Genomic DNA, 20,772 nt, shown 5'->3' on the forward strand with positions numbered 1-20,772 from the left:
GCGGAGAGCATGAGCAGAAAAAGCTTAGTGCGAAGAGGTGAAAAGCTTCTGCTTCACATGTAGGAACTCTGAACTGATGTCACTGGGCCTGCTTGTTATCCTCCCAAAGTGTTCTCCCCTTGGTGGTGAAGTAGTTTGTGCTAAAGAGTCAGCTCCTCAGCTGGTGTGAAAGGAGCATCTCCCCTTTAGGTTACAGCAGCTGAAGAGCTGATCCTAAATGTAGTTTTCCTACAGCCCTTGGCGTTTTGATTTTATGAATACAAGACAGTGTGGATGTGGAGAGTGTCACTCATGAGCCAGAATAGTTGTATACAATTAGTCAATGTATGCTAGATCTGCAGAAAACTAGTACAAGCTAGCTCCAGTATCAGCAGGTATTGAAGTTATAAACCAGCACTTGTTCTGTCAGAAGTCATAGCAGCTGCCATGCACTTTAAAACATCATTTCTAAGCTGGTCTGTGCTTTCTTGTAAATTTGAGTAAGAGCTCAAAAGTTCATTGGTTTCTGGAAGAACGTAAAAATGTGCAGTAAACAAATGGGGATTTCAGTGCTTCAAGCAAGAGATGTTTGAAATTAACTCTAATCTGAACACAGTGTAAGCGTAGATAGAAGGAAACTATTGAGGCAATGTTTCTTCAGCCTGACTTGTTTACTTTAAGAATTCAGAACATGCCTATCCCTCACATTTATGGAGTAAGTGTACAAAACTGAGTTGTATATGGACAGATCCAGGCAGAAGTGTCAAGTTTTTAATTGGTTTCAGAGTAGCAGCCGTGTTAGTCTGTATAGTTTTTAATTTATACACTTACTCATTTAATCTTAGCCTAAGGTTAAAAAAAAAAAAGGTACCTGAAGTCAGGCTCCTTAATCCATACTTGGGCACCCAGAAGTGGCCTGATTTTCAACAGAAACAGATGAATGCTCAGCTCTTGAGAATAAGATCACCCAATTTGAGTATTCAAATATGGGTTTAGGAACCTTACGTGAGGCACAATACTTGAACAGTCTTGGTCTTTATGTATATATTATACAGTATATTGTGCTTTGTACTTTTCTATTCAGTATTTATTTCTATGTTGGTTTACATACAGTTTTCTAAAATTTTAAATAAAACATTAAATACTTGCCTTTTTGCAAACAGTCTGTGTGCTGAACACATTATGGGGGCAACCATTAGTTACATTCCTCAGAAAGCAAAACCAGTGAAAAACCACAGCTGAAATATGGGGGAGGATTTATCACACATCTAGTTCTATGGTCACTGCTTCTGAAATTTTTGTTTAATTACCAGTAGTTAGTTTGGAAGCATTCTCAGCTCATTTCAAACTTGACAGTCATTGAAATCAGAGAGCAAAAATATTTCCTAAGGCTATATAACACCTGCTCTGTCTCTTTTGGGGGAAATAAACAGAACATAGGTCTGGCATTCAAAGTCAGGCTGAAACTTTGTGCTCTCAAGTAAAACAGGGATATTAGTGGGGAGACACGGTGGCTCGAAAAGCATCCTTGGGTTACTGTTCCACTCCCAACATAAACAGGAGAGCTCTCCCTCAGCAGTACACAGGGCTCCACTTAATTTGCAGACATTTACAAGCAGAGAGCATGCACACAGTTGTAATATGTGCATATATTATAACTTCATCCTTACAAGAGAACAAGGAATAGCTTATGTTTAAAAGTGAGAGAGGATTACAGCACAAGAACGAAGCTGATCCAAGCAGCAGTCTGAGCTCGGTTTTATGCAATTACACTAGTGTGACTGCATAGTCTTTGACACTGGTGTTTCTCACACGTAGTTTTAAGGAGTTACTGGGAATGGCATCTCCAGGTAGCTTTACTTAAATTATATTCAAATACAGAGCAGAGGAGTGTGTACAACCACCACTCTAATAACAGATGCTGATCTAAGGGTAATCAAAAGGCCTGAAGCTTGTCTCATTAAAAAGTCTCAAAGCACCCAGAGTACCTGGAGATGTCATATTTACATCTGCAGCAATCCTTGTTGCACAGACTGCTGTAGCGTGTAGTCCCATCCTGAAGAACAAATTTAGCAAATCAATCCACAGCTGGTAAACTGTTGTAGAAACAATTACAGTGCTTTAGAGATCTTTAATGTTGCAGGTTGCACACCATAGAGTTTACTGATCTGACCCAAACACTACATATTTAAACTCAGTTGAACATCTATGAGCAAGCCGATGTGTAGTGAAAATGCATTTTATTTTATAGCAGACAGCTAGTTATTGACCTGAAAGCAAGTTTTCTGCACCACTGGAAATATTCTTAACATTTTCTATTAATGTAAGAAATCACAAATAATCAGTAGGAGGTGAAATCCTGTTGATAACCCAAAGGTCTAAATTTGTTAGTGACTAAATCATCTCTACCTCCATGATAAAACAGGAAGTGGAAAGACTCACACATCCATTCTTTAAAAAAATTTTATTGTTGCAACTAAAATGAGAACTGAAAACTTGTATGGGAAATTGAAAAACTGTACAGTTACTGAAAACTGCGAGGTCGTTGCAGCGCCTTACACAAAAGACAAGATACCTGAAAATGTATTATACCAAAACATTTAGCTTTTGGTTTTTATTTTTTTTTTTTTTTATATTTTTTTAAAAAAGTTTATTCTATGGCAATCTGTAAAAAAGAAAGACCTGATGAGTAAATATTTGCTTAAGGCATATAGCAGAGCAGCTAATTTTCTAACAATTTTAACATGGATATTTGTCCATTTTTCCAAGAACAGGTTAATCAATACACCCACTTTGAAACACTACTGTATATACACACACCCAAACTACTACAGACATATACAGGACATCAAAACAAAATGCTTACAGTTTAGCATTATAAGCCTTATACACACACCTCACGGCTTACAGAGCATTCCACTGTATGTTCCCACCACTGTACAAGGCCTCCTTGACTTTAAACAGATGAAAGCCAAGTAGTGAAGTTCGCTGGGAGAAAGGGGCATGTTAGCTATTGTGGAAAAGGTTGCAACTACAGTACAACTGTGGAGTCTAAGGAGGGATGCTATGCTTTCATCAACCCCAACGTTTACATTTGTCCAAAGAGAGAAATACAGCAAGTCCCATTCTGTTTATGGGCCACTCGTTTATCTCACCAGTCTGTTTCTAGAGATCAATTAGGGCTCAATGGCACAAAACACTCACTTGAAACCTTGCTTTATTGGTGACCTTTCCAAAAGCAGAGTTTCCCCAAGTGCAAGTTTCTGAAGGCAGCATAGCAAGTCATTCTGAAATTGTTGAGATATTTGTTGCCAAAATTGACTGGAGGTGAGGTGTGAATATGGCTTAATACACACTTTGGAATGTTTGTATTATACTTACTCAGCTGAAATGAACTATGCTAAACAACTGGTGGGTTACACTGAGTATGCAGAAATTCAATAGAAAATCGTGCCAAATATTAGGAAAGTACATGTTACCTGATAAACACCAAATCAATGTATCGCTGAATGAAGACACTTTCAGCAACATCCTTTGAACCACAGCCACTTAAATGATCAGATCATGCAAATATTAGCTGGGCACATCAGTAAGCAGAAGTATAATTTTTTTCATCTTTCAAGCACATGGTATTTAATCAGGACACTAAAAGACTTTACATGCATTCTAATACAAAGGGGGTACAAATGTTGCCCTACAATAATATTCTACCAGATGATGGAGAGAATAATGGAGACAAAGCAATCACATACTGTATCTTAAATACACAAATGATCCATTATATATTATATCATTTTCTATACTCAATTTTTCATGTTTCCAATAATATACTAAATACTGACTGCTTACAATATTCCCCCTTTCAAGTACTGGTCTGACCAACAGTCTCACAGGTAAAATTTTAATTCCCAGTACTACCTGAGGATTTATTTATTATTGTACTTTTGAGAAGCCCTTGATGCAAGCTTAACAGTTAAAAAACCCCAAAACAAATAAAAACAACCCTTCCACCCCAAGTCAACACCTTATGGGTTTAAGGAAAGAGCAGGAGCTACTGGCAGCTTTGAAAAAAATAAATATGGAGTGAAAGGACTGTTACACAATATACTCCATAAAGATGTTTACACTGAGAACGGTGGTTAAGTGCTCTACAACTAGAATGCATTTAAAAAGCACTGATTAGTAACACTTTCAGATTAGTCATCATGGTTTAGTTATAATCACTACCGCTTTAAGTAGCGAATTTGCTTCCAATCTCTGCCCTATGAGCAAAGATTTTCTCTATTATTGTTTAAAATGTATGAATTTCGTACTCATGAAAGGAAAAGACTAACAGCATTGATGAGAATTAGGTTTAGTGCAATGCAAGCTTCCAGTCACAGCTCCGCTAATGCACTCCTAACACTATTCAAGTCCTAGGCCTCTCTTGAGTAGGCACAACCAACTGAGCCAAGTTGTGTCACCGTTGTTTTGTCCTAATTTTTACTCTACACCACCCAGCTTTTCTCACTTTGAGCTAGGATAGGAACACCCACATCTGCAGAGCTGCAAGGCCTCAGGCACTTATGCCCCTCTACCCCAGTAATCATTTAACATAATTTCAAACCAAACTAAAGTCAATATTGAAATCTTTACTTAAAAAAAAAAGAAGATTACACAATCGCTTGCATCATGATAAGCCAACTGGTATGTTCAAAGACCAACATGTCTTCTGTTGATCTTTTAAGTTTGTTAAGGAAGCTGCCATGGCATTAATTGCTCTGGATATACTGAAATGCTTTCCAAATCATTTGTCACATCACCCTTGAGTACGCTCCTCCTCCCTCTGGTTTGTGCACAAAGCACATCACTCCTTACAAGGCAGATTTAGAGTGAAACTGCATTTTTACATTCCAAATGATGAAGTTTAAAAACTGGTCCTTCTAAACGCCAGCTGAATAGCTGTAAAATGCTGGTGGACAGGTTTTGGTTGAATTTCCCTTCCTGCTTCCCTCCTCCCCCACATCCCAGAATATAAAGGTAAAAACAACTTTACAGAGATTGGTACAATGTAAGTAGGCATAGGTGCAAGTAGAGTGCAACAAAAAAAGTCAATGGGGAAATACAATTTTTCCCTCTTAAACAATGTTTGACATGTTGGGATACCCTGAGCAAATGCAGAAGCCTGTTTTTATAAAGATATGTAAAACAAGAAGCTAGTTAAGAACAGTTATGCCATGATTAAATGCATCAATACCACAGGCACTGCCCACAACTCAGTCTTTAATAGGTGAAGTGAGACAAAAAGAGCCCTCCCCCTTCCAAAAAGTTTACATTCTTCAGATATGTGGATTCTCTCTCTTTTTGGGAACTCAGTAATAATATAAATCATGTATTTGGTTACAACACTTGGAGAGTACAAGCAAGTTTCACTTGTGCCTAGTTTCTTTCTGAAGTAACACAAAGAAAAAGAACTGGCTTTTAAAAAAGGCTAAAAACAACAATGTGTTGTAATTCTATTATTCCATAAAAAAAAAAGAAAAGAAAAGAAAAAAAGACTTATTTGGCATTTTCTCTGCTTACTCCTGAATATTTTAAGGCCCTGAGATTAGAATATTATGTTCTTGGGACCACAGGGCTAAATTAAACCCTAGTGCATCAATTCTCTCTTTAAGCCCTAACCAAAAGTTCCAGCCTTTCAACCTAAGGTATATTTCCACTGAGACAAGGCTCAGATGCCTCAAATAAATTTCTTTCATAGAAGCGGATTACACACTGGTCAAATTGTTGTTGTTCTCTGCATACTCTATCTTGCTGACATGTCCATCAATGAAAACATACCCTGTAACAGAGGTAAGCTCCTGCTGTGAGGACAGTGAACATGCAGATATTCACTAGAAATGGCTTCCAAGTTGTCATCATGTTCTCTTCGTCCTCTTCTATGTTTTCTGACTTCACTGGCTCTTCTTTGTGAGGTGAGGCACACAGATGTTCACCAACAGTCCTCCTCCTCAGTTCAGTGTCTTGACTAGTGCTGAAGGATGAAGAAATAAATATTCAGTACAGTATTCTTCCCCTTGAGGGGGGAAGGTGTGCGGACACTGAGGCCCAATCCAGAGACACCTCACGGACACTCAGGGTACGTCTACACTACCCGCTGGATCAACCGGTAGTGATCCATCCCCAATCGCTCTGTCGAGGACTCTGGAACTCCAGCTCAGTGAGAGGCGGAAGTGGAGTCGACGGGGGAGCAGCGGCCGTCGATCCCGCGCCGTGAGGACACGGAGTAAATGATTCTAAGTCGATCTAAGATACGCAACTTCAGCTACGAGAATAGCATAGCTGAAGTCGACGTATCTTAGATCGATTTTTCCCCCCTCCCCGAGTGTAGACCAGGCCTTACAGATGAAACTGTAGATCAGTTGTCACCAGGAGATTTGATACCTGATGCACAAGATGTATCCTTTTAAAGATTATAGTTAGGGCTTTCAATTAGGAGGTTTAAGCTGATATTTATTGCCCTGATCAGCTGGGTGTTGCTAGCAAACAAGTTGCTTCTTATCCCATGTTGATTACCATATCCCTGATGGTACTCAAGCATCTACCCAGTTCAGATTCTCCACTTCAAGGCCAGACATCTGGCAATCATCCTTACAAACAGGAATTCCTGACAGTGAATATATTCAAAACTATTCTGTGCCCATAAAAACACACAAACACTAATTGCACCAAAATGCTGAATGTGTTATCACCAAAGCATGCGCAATTGTTGGAGCAAGACAGTAGGGATTGAGCTGTGTATAATTATACACAGAACACATCCCTAAATTAAGAGATTAGGGTTGCAAAGTCAAGCACTCAAAAGTAAAGAAATGCCAGAATTAAGTTTGCTTGTGTAACCTTAATTTGGCCCCTTGTGTGTACGCATTAGGATAGAGTATAATTACAAGATCAAATACTATTTTTCCATACCCTTAAAGTTGTTTTAATTATATATATATATATATATATATATATATTTTTTTTTTAAAAGGCAACTAAAAACAACCAGAAATTCCATCCTGTGGCATCACACTGACTCCCACGTGGGTCATCAGCAGGGGATGCTACTGGGAAAGCATGTCCTTTTATAAATAGAAATAATGATAAAAAATATTATGGAGACCAGCTTAAGGTGAGGGAAAAACTACTGAACGTGCCTTATTTCATGTCAATTCAGGGTCACTCCCCAGCCAGTTTCACAAGGCTCAAGGCACTAAGTTTCCCAGCTTTATTTGCCAAAGAGTATCTCCAGAACTTTGTAGGAAATGTTGAAAGTTAGATGCTCCTGTTCCTAGTATTCCCTTGCAAAATTGGGTGTGTCCCAGGTGTGATCATTTGTTTCATTTGCCTGAGATAGCCTTGGAATTCTCCCCTCAACTGTTCTCCTGGTGACTTCTGATGTCCCCTTGCCCTTTCCTCCCAGAAGGGGTTTTTAGTTAGCTATCTTGGACAAAGACTGCCAGAAATAGATCAATATCCAGTACATTAAAAACTAAGGATTGTTACAGTAGAATCTATTATAACATAACATACTATACTTCAGATTTGTGAAACAGCAGTGACATCTAGTGGTTAAACACAAGCCACCCTTATTTCCCTCCCCGCCAGTTATAGGTTTATTCTTTAGGCCAAATGCTTTAGTCTAGCTAGACTGAAAGGGAGAATAAATTCTCTGCTGAAAAGGTTTTTTTTTTTTTTTTTTTAAATTATCATAATTCATCTGTCCTGTAGTAGAAAGCAAAAATAGTTCCCCAGCATGAAAGATACATATGACAAGAGAACTGTAGATTTAAAAAAGGATGAACCGCATCTTTAAGGCAAACAGGTGCTTTGATAGGAATGGACAGTTTTCATTCACTATGTTCTAACATCAGGACTGAATTGACTTAAAAGGACATTTTCAAATGTTGCAGGATATATCTGATAAAGTATGTAGAGTACCAGATACCTGCACTGTGTGGTAGAAGCTAGCTGGCTTAACTTCAAGCCGAAGGCCTGACAATCCACCTAACGTGTAAAAGAGCCCTGTATAACCAAACCCCTTATGCACCTGCATGTGAGGCTAAACCATACAGTCATTGTGCCGCCTCCATCTTTCATCACAGCCTAGCAAGAGCTGTCAGGTGGCTCTTGTATCCTTTTCACATCTCATCTAAACAAGCACGTGGGCCTTTGGAAATAAAGGGCTAGAATCCTATTCCAGGAGTGCTGTTACACAAAAGCGTCAAGTTCTGTCCAACACGCTTTATGGGTGGTGCGAAGTGGCTCAAACAAGGGAACTTTCTACATACAGCTGTGAATCTACAGCAGATTTCCTGGAACAGTCAAAAACATCAACGCAAACAACTTGACTGAATTACCTGTCTGTACCCAGCTGCACAGATGTGCCATCAGGTACCATCTCCTCCACAGCGCTGACTGTACATCTGATCTCTTCCTCTACCCCCTGGTGGTTAGGGAAAAACTCGGTGTGTTCGTGCATCCGCCCGTTGTGCATTTCTGACGTTCGCTTTGGTGGCCTCGGGGGTGGGGGAGTATGTTCTGGTGGAGGCTCCAGGTCTTCATTGGAAAGCTCTTTCCACTGCTCCTACACAGAAGAAAGTGCCTATTAAGCTCTGCTATATTATAATATTTTATATTAAAACCACTGTAATTCTAACATTAACATGGCAGAGACTTTACACATTAGTCATTGTTTTACTTTCAGGGTCACTGTTCAGATGCATTCACCTCTCCCCTCCCACCAACTAAACAGTATGCCCACAGCCCAACCACACATATGGGAAACATTAACTGGAGATTTAATTTAGTGCTTCACCCACATGAAAAACTATTTAAGTAGCAACATGAATCCCATTTTGTGCTATAGTATTATTTAGCAATAACGTAAACAGGCATACTTCAAAGGAGACAGCACTGGAAGAATCTACAGCATGTTGGAAAATTGTTAAGGGCCTAAATAGAAGACTTAGCAAAACAGCATCATGAGGCTCACACTGCAATGGATATTTCCCAACTGGTTCCCATAGGTTCACAAGAAGGAGAATTTTCCATGTGACAGTAGCTATTGTGGGCTATTAGTACTTGTACGAACACATCAACATGTGTAAGACAATGCATTCGATCCAAGCGCATTGTGCACCAAAGAATGTAAGTTATTGTACAATGCTCATGCCAAGGATAGAATGAATCATTAAAGTACATACAGCCCTCTTAACCTTATTCAACTATGCTAACTTCCCTCATAACATTTGTCTGGCTACATGCAATTATGAGATTTGTGGATCTTAATCTACTCTACAACGGATATTGTTGTATGCTGTACTGTAGCTGCGTCGGTTCCAGAATATGAAAGACACAAGGTAGGGGATGTAATATATTTTATTAGCCCAACTCACCCACCTTCTCTCTGTACAAATGATATGCATTCAATGCTCACCTGCACCGAAGCATCTCCCATAATAAATTTTGCTCCTTCAATAACAGCCAAGTAAGAGAAACGAAGTTGATCTGCTGTCTGTATAAGCCCCATTCTGTACTTTCTCATTTCTAAGAGAACTTGCTTAATGTCCACGGAAGAAGGATCTTTCCTTTTGTCCATCTGAAGGTAAAGATTTGAAATTTGCTTTACACAGATACCCACTCTAATGTGTTTCAACACGACTCATTTGTTGCATAGGCTTCAAACTGTTCCCATATTAACGGGTATGGGGATGAAGGTAACATGTGGGACCTTCTATCAGGCCTTCGCTGCTTAAAAATAGAGATACAGTTTTATTTCAGGATAACTAATGCACGTGAGCTATCCCCAAAGTACAAAACAGGCACTTTAGTTTTACCTCAAGGTAAATTAGGCAAGGACCACTTTTCTTAGTAGGGAAGACAAAGCCTAACTTTGCGAGTCACTCCAGCTGGAACCAGTGATAGTTTCTTTCATACTCCCACAATGGCCCATTCAAAGCTCAGTTTGCTTTAGCTTTAAAATGAAAATATATTACTGAAGACAAAAGTAAAAGTTGAGTAAGAGACAAATGTCTCAGAGGAATGTGTCACTATACCACAATTCATGAAAGGTGCCATGGCTTGCACAGGCTTCAAATAAGGAATTCCCAGAAGTAACTACACAAAGTTGTAACTCACTCCTTATTCCCATCTAGAGTAAGTGGTTCTTACCAGTAGAAGACATGTATCAACCAAACAAAAAGTTCCCGATCTTCCAATTCCTGCACTGCAATGCACCACAATGGGTCCGTGCTCAGGACTCAGTGAGCCAGACTCTCTCACTTTGAACAGGAAGTTGAGGAACGAAGCAGGAGATTCTGGGACTCCAAAGTCAGGCCATGTGGTATAGTGAAAGTGCAGAATTTCTCTAGTTTCTTGTGCCTGTAAAATATAATGTTTCCAAGCTATAAGAATCTCTAGATATGAGATAAAGAGTATTCAAGCACAGCTAGTGTCTGCAATAATATACTAACCAGAGGGAGAATACCACTCATCACATGTTCATATTCCTAGTAAGTGACCAATTTTCCTAGTATATTCCATTCAAAGGGATTTCCAAGATCAGACTTGATACTACAAATATACACATTTACTTTCTACAATTCCTAAGGAAAGGGGCAGGATTTCATTTGTACTGCCCCATATCGAATTCATGCCACGCTGCTTTCTCTTTTCAAATCTTACCTTGAAAAGGATTCCTTTTACATTTACGATGGACTAAACCCTACTCACCATTCTATTGCTGTATCCTTCCAGTCTCCATTCTTTAATCGTTCAGCAAGAATACTTGTTTGCTCATTTGCTGCTTTCCTTTAATCTAACCCAATCCATTTTCCTATGACGTTTTCCCATTCTGCGTTTAAGAGCTGCTGAACCGAATGTCTAAGGACCTATATAATTTACAAATAATTCTCTCACCATAAAAGCCTTGTGATGTTTTGAAAGGACACTAGAAAAAACCAAATTATACAGAGTAATTTTAACGTTTATAGCTCAGATGTTCATTTTATCCCCATATAAAATGGGCACTACAGCCTTCCAGTAGATGGGCTGGCTGAACTCTTTGGAAAATGAGGTACCTCAATTTGCAAGAGCAGCTCAGACTTGTCCAAAGCAGGGACCTTATATTAGCACAGTTTTTTTCTTCACAACCAACCACCTCTACTAAGCTGAAAGCAATCTCAGAAGTGTTAAGACTGATGCTCACAGCCTCCTGAAATCTTGAACCAAATCTTTTGAAGTTTGTCTGCTGCAGACACTGTAACCTGGGATGTTTTTCTGACAACTGCCAAGTTCTTGCTAGTATAGTTTGGCTAGTGAAATTTGTACCTGACAATGGTCCTATTTTCAGCTTCCTGGCAAGAGGGAGCATAGACGCAAGGTGCTAAATCTTTAAGAGAGATTAGAGATATTCGGTGAGGTGGAGCACTATTTTCTCCCAATAACAGGCAGTACTAGGTTTTAAAAAGCTAACTAAAAAGGCAAACTGGAAAGAGCAAAGTAGAACTGAAATTAGCAGGTCACTAAAATGTATTCGGCGTTCACTACCTGTCCACATGCACCTGCTCCAACACAGGTTCGGGATGCTCTGTGGACTTTGATTTTAACTAGATGCAGATGTTAGTTTTGATTAGACGTGCTCACTGCAGCTGCCCCTTTAGCCAATCTCCTGCAGCACAGTTTCAGTGCTCTGCCCCTCTCTCTGCTCTGAAGGATTCTGCTAGGGCTCCTCTCTGCTGTATTTATCCATGTGTGTAGTGTATTCCCAGCATTGCTTTGCACTGTTTCCCACTGCCCCCATTGTAACGTTTTATTTTGTCACCGCCAAAAATAAACAGTTGCTAAAAGGGGACCCTCTGTAACCAAGGGCTTGAGCCTCAGTGGGGCTCCATGGGGGCACAGAGTTCCACCTGCGCACAGCTCATTGCAGGATCAGGGACTAATGCTGCTGGGTGTCGATTTAGCGGGTCTAGTGAGGACCTGCTAAATTGATGGCAGAGCACTCTCTGGTCGACCCCGGTACTCCACCTCTCCAAGAAGAGTAAGGTAAGTCAACCAGAGAGCGTCTCCTGTTGACGCAGAGCACTGAAGACACCAGGGTAAATCGATCTAAGCTACACCGACTCCAGCTACGTTACTCATGTAGCTGGAGTAGCATAACTTAGATCGATTTAACCTGGTAGTGAAGACAAGCCCTAGGTGAGGAAGACTGCTGATTCCCTTGCTGAAGGTTTTCAGTGTGAAAAGGTGAAGATTTAAGTCAGCGTAGGAAGGACGGTCAGGAGACAAATTCCAAGAGAAGGTCTATTTTCAGAAGATGGTTTTTAAAAAGCTCCATGTATACATTCATTAGCAAATTGGTAATGGTTGAGTGTTTGGAAGAGTAATTATTTCAGACAGTCCTGTACAGAGGTGCTGGACTTTTACACAGTGATGTTATACAGGTAACACTGCCCTAACGTTCCACATTGAAACTAAGTCGAGGTCTATACTTGCAGCAGCGAGTTCATACACTGCATGTTCCCCTAGCATGGGTATAAACAGCAGTGTAGATAGTGAGGCACTGCTTAGATGAACAGAGTGAAGACACTCCAAAACCTCTACAGGGCTCTACCCTCCCAGAGCAGAGCCTCCTCTATCTACACTGCTGTCTGTAGCGGAGTAGTGGCCCACTGCCTCCCTGCTGGCAGAGCCTTTCTGCAAAGCAACGAAAGAGTCTAGCGGTGGGAAAAGGCTCTGGCAGCTCCCTGCTGTCTCTCCCCGGCCAGCCTCTTTTACTCCCACATATATACACACCACAGTTTGGATGCAGCCTGCTTTTCATTGCCGTGTGTAACTACACATCCCCTAAAAGCAGCTGTCACTGTAGATAAGATAATGCTGAAGACTTCACAATGTAATATCCATTCATTCAAATTATGTTTTGAATTACAACAGTTAACCTTATAAATGTTAATACATATTGACTCTTTACACCCTGGAGTTTAACTTCTATGTTGCTGGGGAAAATCAAAGGCTGAAAAGTGTTTATCCCCACAACCAGTACAGTCTAGAGCAAACTGCATTGGCATTCACAGACCAGAGCAATGCTAACACATTGAGAACCTCCTAAGTCACTGATGGGCATGTTACCCAATTTCAGCATCCAGTCTCTGTACTCTGAGCCTTTACAAACCAGGATGAGGAAATACAGCTCACTGATGGGGAATTCAAGGACAACACTATTTGACTGGTATGCGTTCCATACTTACGGTAAGGTTTTCCAATTCTAGCTGTCGTACTGTGTAATATGATTTTATATCTTCAGAAATCAAGGTTAACTTCAAGTCTGTATCCTCAAAGAGCATTTCTTTCTCCTCTTTCTGTGGCCAGTACTGGGCACATTTTATCTAAAAAAGCAAACAGAAGACAAGCACTAGTCACTTGGGTCTATGTTAAAGGTGAGGAAAGAGGAGTGTTCCTTAATGCAGCATTTTTTAAGTGGTTATTAATTACATATATTAATGTGGCACTAAGGAGTCCTGAGGTCTAGTATATTGCAATAAATTCAAACATGCATTTCTAAAAAGAAAGGCTAGTTCTTGCAGGAGGACCTCCTGCTTCCTGTACATTATGCAAGTACTACCTCAGCACATTTTGGTATCTTTCACACAAAGGCCCAGAGGCTGACCCTCACTGCACCCCTGGAAAATTCCCAGAGCACAACGGTGGCTTAGGGTGGATGTAGCCCTTCTACTCATCCCCTGGGGCACAGGGGTGTGCCCGGGCTGGGGAGGGATCAGGGGCTTTGCAAAGCTGCTGTAAGTCAGAACAGCCCCCCTGGAATCTAGTAAGAAGCACCCCAATATTTTTATTTGGACCCTGCATCAGTAGTCCATATAGTATAAAAAGATTCAATTGGATCCTATACATTTAAAAGCTTGGGGGCTCAGAAGAACTTCAGAGATCATGATTTTAGGCAGTTTCACTTTGCAACCAACAGGCATATAAGATGAAGTTGGATTGAACATCTCAAGGGAGGATATTACTATAAGAAAATAAGAGTTAATAAAAGATAGCACAATGTAAGTGTGAAAGCTTATTTATAGAATCCATAATATTCTACATATAGAAAGTTACAGCATTACTAATTTGGAAGTTAAAATGTCAGATGAGATTTTGGGGTATCCATTCACTCCCCACAAAAGGAAAAAAGTCTTGAGACCACTGTGAGCCTAAATGGCATAGTTTAAAAGTTATAAAACTTTAATTGAGCTAAAAAAGGAGTCTGCAAAGAATTCCTGTACCTAGCTTCTGACTGTACATAGTAATTTTCTCAGTAATAATTTTCCAGGAAACCGAAGGTCTGCACCAATAAACTGTTGACATGCTAGAAACTTAAATGAGTCAGCCAAAAATACAAGTAGTGCATTTTGCTCTGTACAAAGGGGAAATGACACTAAGGGATCTTGATAGCAGTATACATAAAGTCTGCAACCATGTCTCTGACCTCTAGACCTATATGGATATTATGAATATTGACAACTAAACTGCTACTTTTCAGAATTTAACACAGCTCCTCAGAAACAGGATTTTGATCAGTGTTCCAAATCTATGTTTGCAGAGGAAATAGATTACTGCACATGGCTAATGCTTCTTATATTAAATTGTAAATAAAGTGGCCTTAATTTGGAGTGGAACAAGGTTGAAATAAGAAAACTGGTTATTACATAGTTTATTACCAATGAAAGTAAATTATGATGGGATGGTAATAAAATGTGAGAGAGCTGTCGTGTGTGTAACGGGAGTTGGGACGAAAAGAGGATTTTGCCTCTCAGGGAAGTTAGACAACATTTTACAAATGGCATTTTATTTGTAGACTGTGAAGGAATCTCAGGACAAATTATCAAGGCCTACAATGCTTCCAACACTGGTTAAATACTGAGTGGGATGACAATATGAAGCAAGGATATATTACAATCTTCTGCAATTTTTTTTAAATTAAATCTTAGAAGAGAGCAGTTAGCTTCATATCTAATTTCTGCACCAAATGGCTCTGCAAATAACATGTTGTGGCGTTCCACTGAATCTCTCACTGATGTTTGTTGAGAAGTATTAGCCCTCTGCCATAAGGAATCTTGATAATTCTTTGCTTTGTTCAAAGTAAAGGGGGGGGGGGGGAAGGAAGGGAAGGGAAGAGAGAGTGTGTGAGTGTGAGTGGTTGGAGAGGGAAGGATGATTAAAACAGAATTACTGCAAATCCCCATTGAAGGTTACAATTCACTATTTCCTTTACTAAAAAAGCAAAAAACTAAAATCAAGGCCAGAGTTAGAACACAGCTCACTGCACAACTGTTTTCCTGATGCCCAGGAATTCTTTCCTGGTTATGCAAGTGTACAACACTAGATCCCCATTAGTGGACACAACACGCCCACTTACCCTCCTCTGAAATGGCCTAACAGTCAGCGAAGGAACTAAAAAAAAAATCTCAGTGTACAGTTCTATTCAATCTTCAATTACCTTTTAACCAAATCTGCTCCATTGGCAGACCCACTACTGTGATCACAGTATGGCAGCTTCCATTAACAAGCAAACTATGGTAACTTCTCCTGAGCCCATGGGTGCAGAACAAGTCCTGGGCCTAGGGCTGGATGTCCCCCACCATTTGCCATGGAGCTAAGCACCCCTTCCGCTCACTCATGCAGTGGATAAGAAGTGGTAAGAGCTATTAATAGAGCCTGTGCCCCCACCTGCTTACCAGAAGGGATGAACCCCTTTTACACCACAGGAGGACAAGTGGCCAATACGTACAGAGATGGTTGGTGGATTTCCAGATATTTCTGGTGATTATTCCCTGTGTCTAACTCCCCTCATTCCCTGCCCCAAGCTATGGGGAAATGTAGGTATGTAGGGGACAGGAGTGAATTGATTAGCACAGGAAATATGCAGATCAGAAGGAGTGGAGCAGGAGAATTTGAAAGAAGCCTGGAAATAAGAAGTTATCTAACATCACCCTGATCAGTTTCTTTATACATTGCTCTTCTTTCTGTATATTTTGTCTGCCTTTAGATTGAGACTGTAGATTAATTTACTGCCCCAAAGATCTTACAACTATTTTTAAGGCCCCTGGATAGTGCCAAAGTAATGTAAAGGGTCTTAATATAAATGGGAATCAGGGCCCCAGTCTCCAGCCATTAACAAAGAGGAACTACACAAACATCTAGACTAGCAGGACTGAAGAGAAAAACCAAGTTAGTTTTCCTGTATGGAAAACTCCAGTTGCACTCAGCCCTTAGTTTAGCTGAATTCAGAAGAAATTACAATCTGTTATTCTGAACTGGATAATTTCCACATATCCCTCAGAGTTAACCAAGATCCATTTTCAGATACTCAGCTTCTGAATCTTAGATATGCTTTGTTGGACAAAATTCTGTACATGCATCTTTCTGCTACCATTATGTTTTGGTTATTTATTTGTTTTTAAATACATACAGCTAAAAAACACTCATATACTTACTGATCCTTTTTCCATCACTCTGTTGAGCATGACAACACCACGGCTTTTCTGTTCCCAAACCATCTCCCAAAAGTGACCACAAGTATTTGGCAGAGGACCCTGCAAAGACAGAGAATCTTCTAAAGTAAGCAACATTTTCTGTGGAAATAGATTGGAGCACTGTACCCTAACTTTACAGCCTAATGCATGCAAGTAACTTCTCATTTTAAGTGTCTGAAATGCAATACAATAACTTTAAGTTCCATTTTTCAACTATGAAGTCACCAGCTTAAGTTTCCCCACAGAAAATAGGAAGAGTATTTGCAAGAAGGGAACTGGGAGTGAAAAAACAAAGAATTTGCTCAGAAAGGGCAAAAAAGGAATCTAATGGGGGAAATAATCTCACTCTGACCCAGTCAACAGGATTTAAGAGTAAGTAGTTTGCAGAACTGGGGCCACCGTGATTGACAGTAAGTACATATTACAGGTAATAAAGAACTTGCTAGTAATAATGTGCCAAAGTTACTGACTGAGGCCTGCCAAACAATGGTCGGTCAAAAAATGAGCCAACTATTTTGGACTGCTCAAACACTATACAAAATTTATTAGTCTTCTTTAATAGCTCCTCTATCAATTGTTCTTTAAGGGGTAGTCCTCTTCATTAGATCCCAAAGCTATCTACTTTCAAAGCACCTTCTCTTATGTGTCAAGATTTTCCTTTACCCCTAATCTCTGTTAGTTAATCTATATAGTGGGGAGATATACCACCACCACCACCACCCCCCCACATCCTCTTAGGTTGTTGGTTTTTTGTTTGTTTTTTGATAACCTAGACTAACAAAATTGTGCAGCTGTGATTTCTCACATGGCTCAAAGACAAAATAATGTGGCATGGTCCTTGAAAAGAATAACTAGATTCTCAGTGGCCTCATTTTAAACTGATTAAAGAAATATTGGGTTAGAACCGATATAAGCTATCAGCTAAGCGTACCTCTTACTTCCTTGCCCTGAATAATAAAACAAGTAGATCTGTATCCACAATTGTTTTTCCTCATTTCCTAGGACATCACAGATCCTAACTCATGTTTTCTAAAAAAAGTTTACTTCTGTACTACAGATTGGTGCTGATTTTCTGAAAACAAGATGCTCTTGACTTCTGCTAAAAAAATATTAATCCCAGTTTACCGTCATCTAATAAGCATAGTGGTTTTTTTTTGTTTTTGTTTTTTTTAAACACACACAAACATTACAGACAACTGTTCCCAGGGAACTGAACCATGAATCTCATTGTCTAAACAACATTAAGGCAAACAAGAATTCTGGCACAGGCTTAGAGTTAGCAACTAACAAGTCATGCTAGCAAGGTGTAATCAGACTGATTACATACAAAGATGCAGAAGTTTAGATTCACAGGAAATGTAACTCAATCGTGCTATTTTTTATATTAAAAAACTCTCTCAAATCTGTTTTTCTACATTTTTCCTGCCTCTCTATTTTTAAAATAAACTTACAAGAGAAAATAGCTCCCAACAGCCTGACCTGACGAAGGTTTAAACTAGAAGGTGAGACTCCTCACTACTTCTAAATAGTACGTTGGTGATATAGCCTACTCAGTGGATGAACTACACACTTTTAAATCTCAGCTAGTGGAGAACTACATTGCTGTGTTGAGGCAGCTATATTAAAAGTTATAGGAAGGATCTTTTACTAGAGTCACATGTCCAGGAATGTGCTGCTGTTTGAGGACTGAGGATTTTAATAGTCCTTAAAAGTATAACTATATTTTATAACTATGAGTATACAGATGACAAAAGGAAAATCCTTTGTGTATCTTTATACAGTTTCAGTCCAATTCAGTTTAAGTCATGGACTGCTTCATATCAACTGTGTTTACAATACACTTTCAAATCCTTGGTATTCAGATTTGCATTATTTTCTATACGTGTGAAGCTGTCTTAATGGGTGAAATTCACAGAGCCAGCACTGATAATAGGGCTTAATTGGACTTCCGCATAGATTTTTGCGCTGGCCTATGCTCAGAGGTAAATTTCATCCATTCAACTATATTTAGACTCTCTTTCAATATTGGCAAGGATTATGTAAGTAACATTCTATAGATTCCACGGTCTTCAACAATATTTACCATGCCAGCTGCTTCAACTAATTTAGATTGTTCAAAACACCATGAATTTTAAACACACACATGATGATTGTTCTGTTCTGTTCATTCCCCTGTGAAGCACCTGGCTTTAGCCACTGTCAGAAGACAGGATACTGGCTAGATGGACCTTTGGTCTGACACAGTATGGCCGTACTTATGATATCCTCCCGCAAATATAGTACTAATAAAGGTTTGCACCATTGGCAGAACGTCCCTCTCTACACTGTTCTTTAGCTAGTAATTTTCCAGTTTAATCGGTGAAACATTCATTTAAAAAAGAAATACAAAGAGGATAGCCTGTATATGCAGGATGCAATTTCAAATACAAATATTGCAAAACCAGAATATTAACTGGTACTACACTTAAGAATATAGGCATTTACAGTTAATATTCCTTGCAATAGTGTTGGGTAAAGGAACATGACAAGTTATCCAAAGGGATGGCGAACTGGCAAATACAGCCTAAATGTCAAACTCTCGATGAAAGGATTTAGAAAGAGAATGGTCAGAGCACCTGACTTCTCATTTCCTAATGAATAAGGCTATCCCAAGTATTTGCATAAAAAACAGAAATTAGTTTGAGGTGTAATAACGGTGGTAGAGTCTTAAATCGTGAGGAATTTTTGAACTCTCAAGTTAAAACAATAACTAAAGTAATGTGAAGTTAATTTGTGAGATTTTGTGAATGTGTGCTTACTGTCTGATTTATTAGAAACATGGACATGTTACTATGTGGATTTTGGATTTGAGATACAAGTTTCATTTCCTGCCAAACTCCACTTACCCTGATGTTTCAGATGTCCCTTAAGAGATCTGGATAATCAGGATTTACCACTAGCTGGGTTTAGAGTCCAACAGACTTAAGTCTGACATCTAAAGGATGCTGTCTCTCAAGTGGCGAGACAGATGCACTATTATCTAACGAAAGAGCCTTCATTTAATCCAAAGGCAGATCTGGAAACTGTACTGAGGCAATGTCTAGGAAAACAGGTCAGGCCAAATCCTGGTCCCATTAAAGTCAATAGTGAAATTCCAATAGACTTCAGTGGAGCCAAAATTTTACTTGTATTTAAAAATGTGTTACACTACACACTACTTTCCTAGTGTGGATGGGGATAAAAAGTTAGACTAAAAATACAAGAAAGTCAGAATGAACTATTAGAGCCAGTGCTGATTCGCAGTTCAAGTGACAATACACTATTTGCAAAAATCATGTTTAACAAAAACTCTTGGAGGTGTTAGTTTGAGAAAGCTGATTGATAGGGTAAAATGATTCTATTTTGCAGGGTTTTTTTTTCCAGTAGTTACCTGGGTAAGGATGTAGCTCCTTTGGGCCTCTTCCATTTTTATCAAGCTGGCATTGATATAGTCATTGTCACCTTTGGTTAGCTTAATTCGACTGTGGTCAACTGTAGCACAGACAATCAATCAGAAAACACAGGTTAATGCCTTCATGCACATGTTATGATCCATGGACAATTTCATCAAATGCTAGGACCAAAAAGTTAACTTTCTAAAAGAACAAAAAAAGTGAAATAGTAACAATAAAGGATTGTTTCTGAATGAAAAGTTCTTTGTACTTGCTGTACTGGGAACAGACAATAATTAGTACTATTTTATTGTTGTAACACAATTAGGGCCCAATTAAAAAAAGTTGTGAAGTGTGGAGTATTTTGCACATGCAATGATCACAACTGTATGTGCAAACTGGATAATTATGCACACAGATCTATATATCAAGTTACTGCTTGTACATGCAATTAGCATGTACAAACTAATTACCCAACTGTATGCATGTTTTTGCAGGTCTTTGTGAAAATCAGTTCTTTAAAATCTGGATAAAAGATAAATTTGAACAAAGTTGCCTGTATTAGGTTAATCACCAAATGGAAACCTTAACCTCTCCTTATAGGTCCTACATTCTGAAATTTTCCCTAATCTATCTACCCCACTTACTGAACAAAAATTACTTGATGCTTATTTTACTGCACTTCTGTTTGTTCCAAAGCCTGCAGTATTTATGATTCCCCAATGCATAAGAATTTCCACATTTTACAGGAAAACCAAACTTATTGGAAGCAATACCATCTAAAGTAAAACAAAATCAACAATTGTCAGCAAGAAAACAATAAG

At 39.2% G+C, this 20,772-nt stretch overlaps 1 protein-coding gene across 6 annotated transcripts in view; it reads right to left on the reverse strand.

The window, feature by feature from the left end:
• Positions 1-2,992: 2,992 nt before the first annotated feature.
• PTPN1 (protein tyrosine phosphatase non-receptor type 1) overlaps positions 2,993-20,772 on the reverse strand; it is a 58,321-nt gene continuing 40,541 nt past the window's right edge. For 5 of the 6 annotated variants that reach the window (XM_034787137.1, XM_034787142.1, XM_034787139.1 and 2 more), the window contains 7 exons: positions 19,948-20,048; positions 16,500-16,598; positions 13,254-13,391; positions 10,174-10,383; positions 9,440-9,601; positions 8,361-8,587; positions 2,993-5,992 (listed from right to left, as the gene is read on the reverse strand). In XM_034787137.1, the coding sequence (XP_034643028.1) occupies positions 5,785-5,992; positions 8,361-8,587; positions 9,440-9,601; positions 10,174-10,383; positions 13,254-13,391; positions 16,500-16,598; positions 19,948-20,048 (1,145 nt within the window). In that variant the 3' untranslated portion in view covers positions 2,993-5,784. The remainder of the gene's footprint in view (positions 5,993-8,360; positions 8,588-9,439; positions 9,602-10,173; positions 10,384-13,253; positions 13,392-16,499; positions 16,599-19,947; positions 20,049-20,772) is intronic. The other variant, XM_034787138.1, reaches the window with a different exon arrangement.

This window comes from Trachemys scripta, chromosome 12 (genome assembly GCF_013100865.1).
Source record: "Trachemys scripta elegans isolate TJP31775 chromosome 12, CAS_Tse_1.0, whole genome shotgun sequence".
Taxonomy (NCBI): Eukaryota; Metazoa; Chordata; order Testudines; family Emydidae; genus Trachemys; species Trachemys scripta.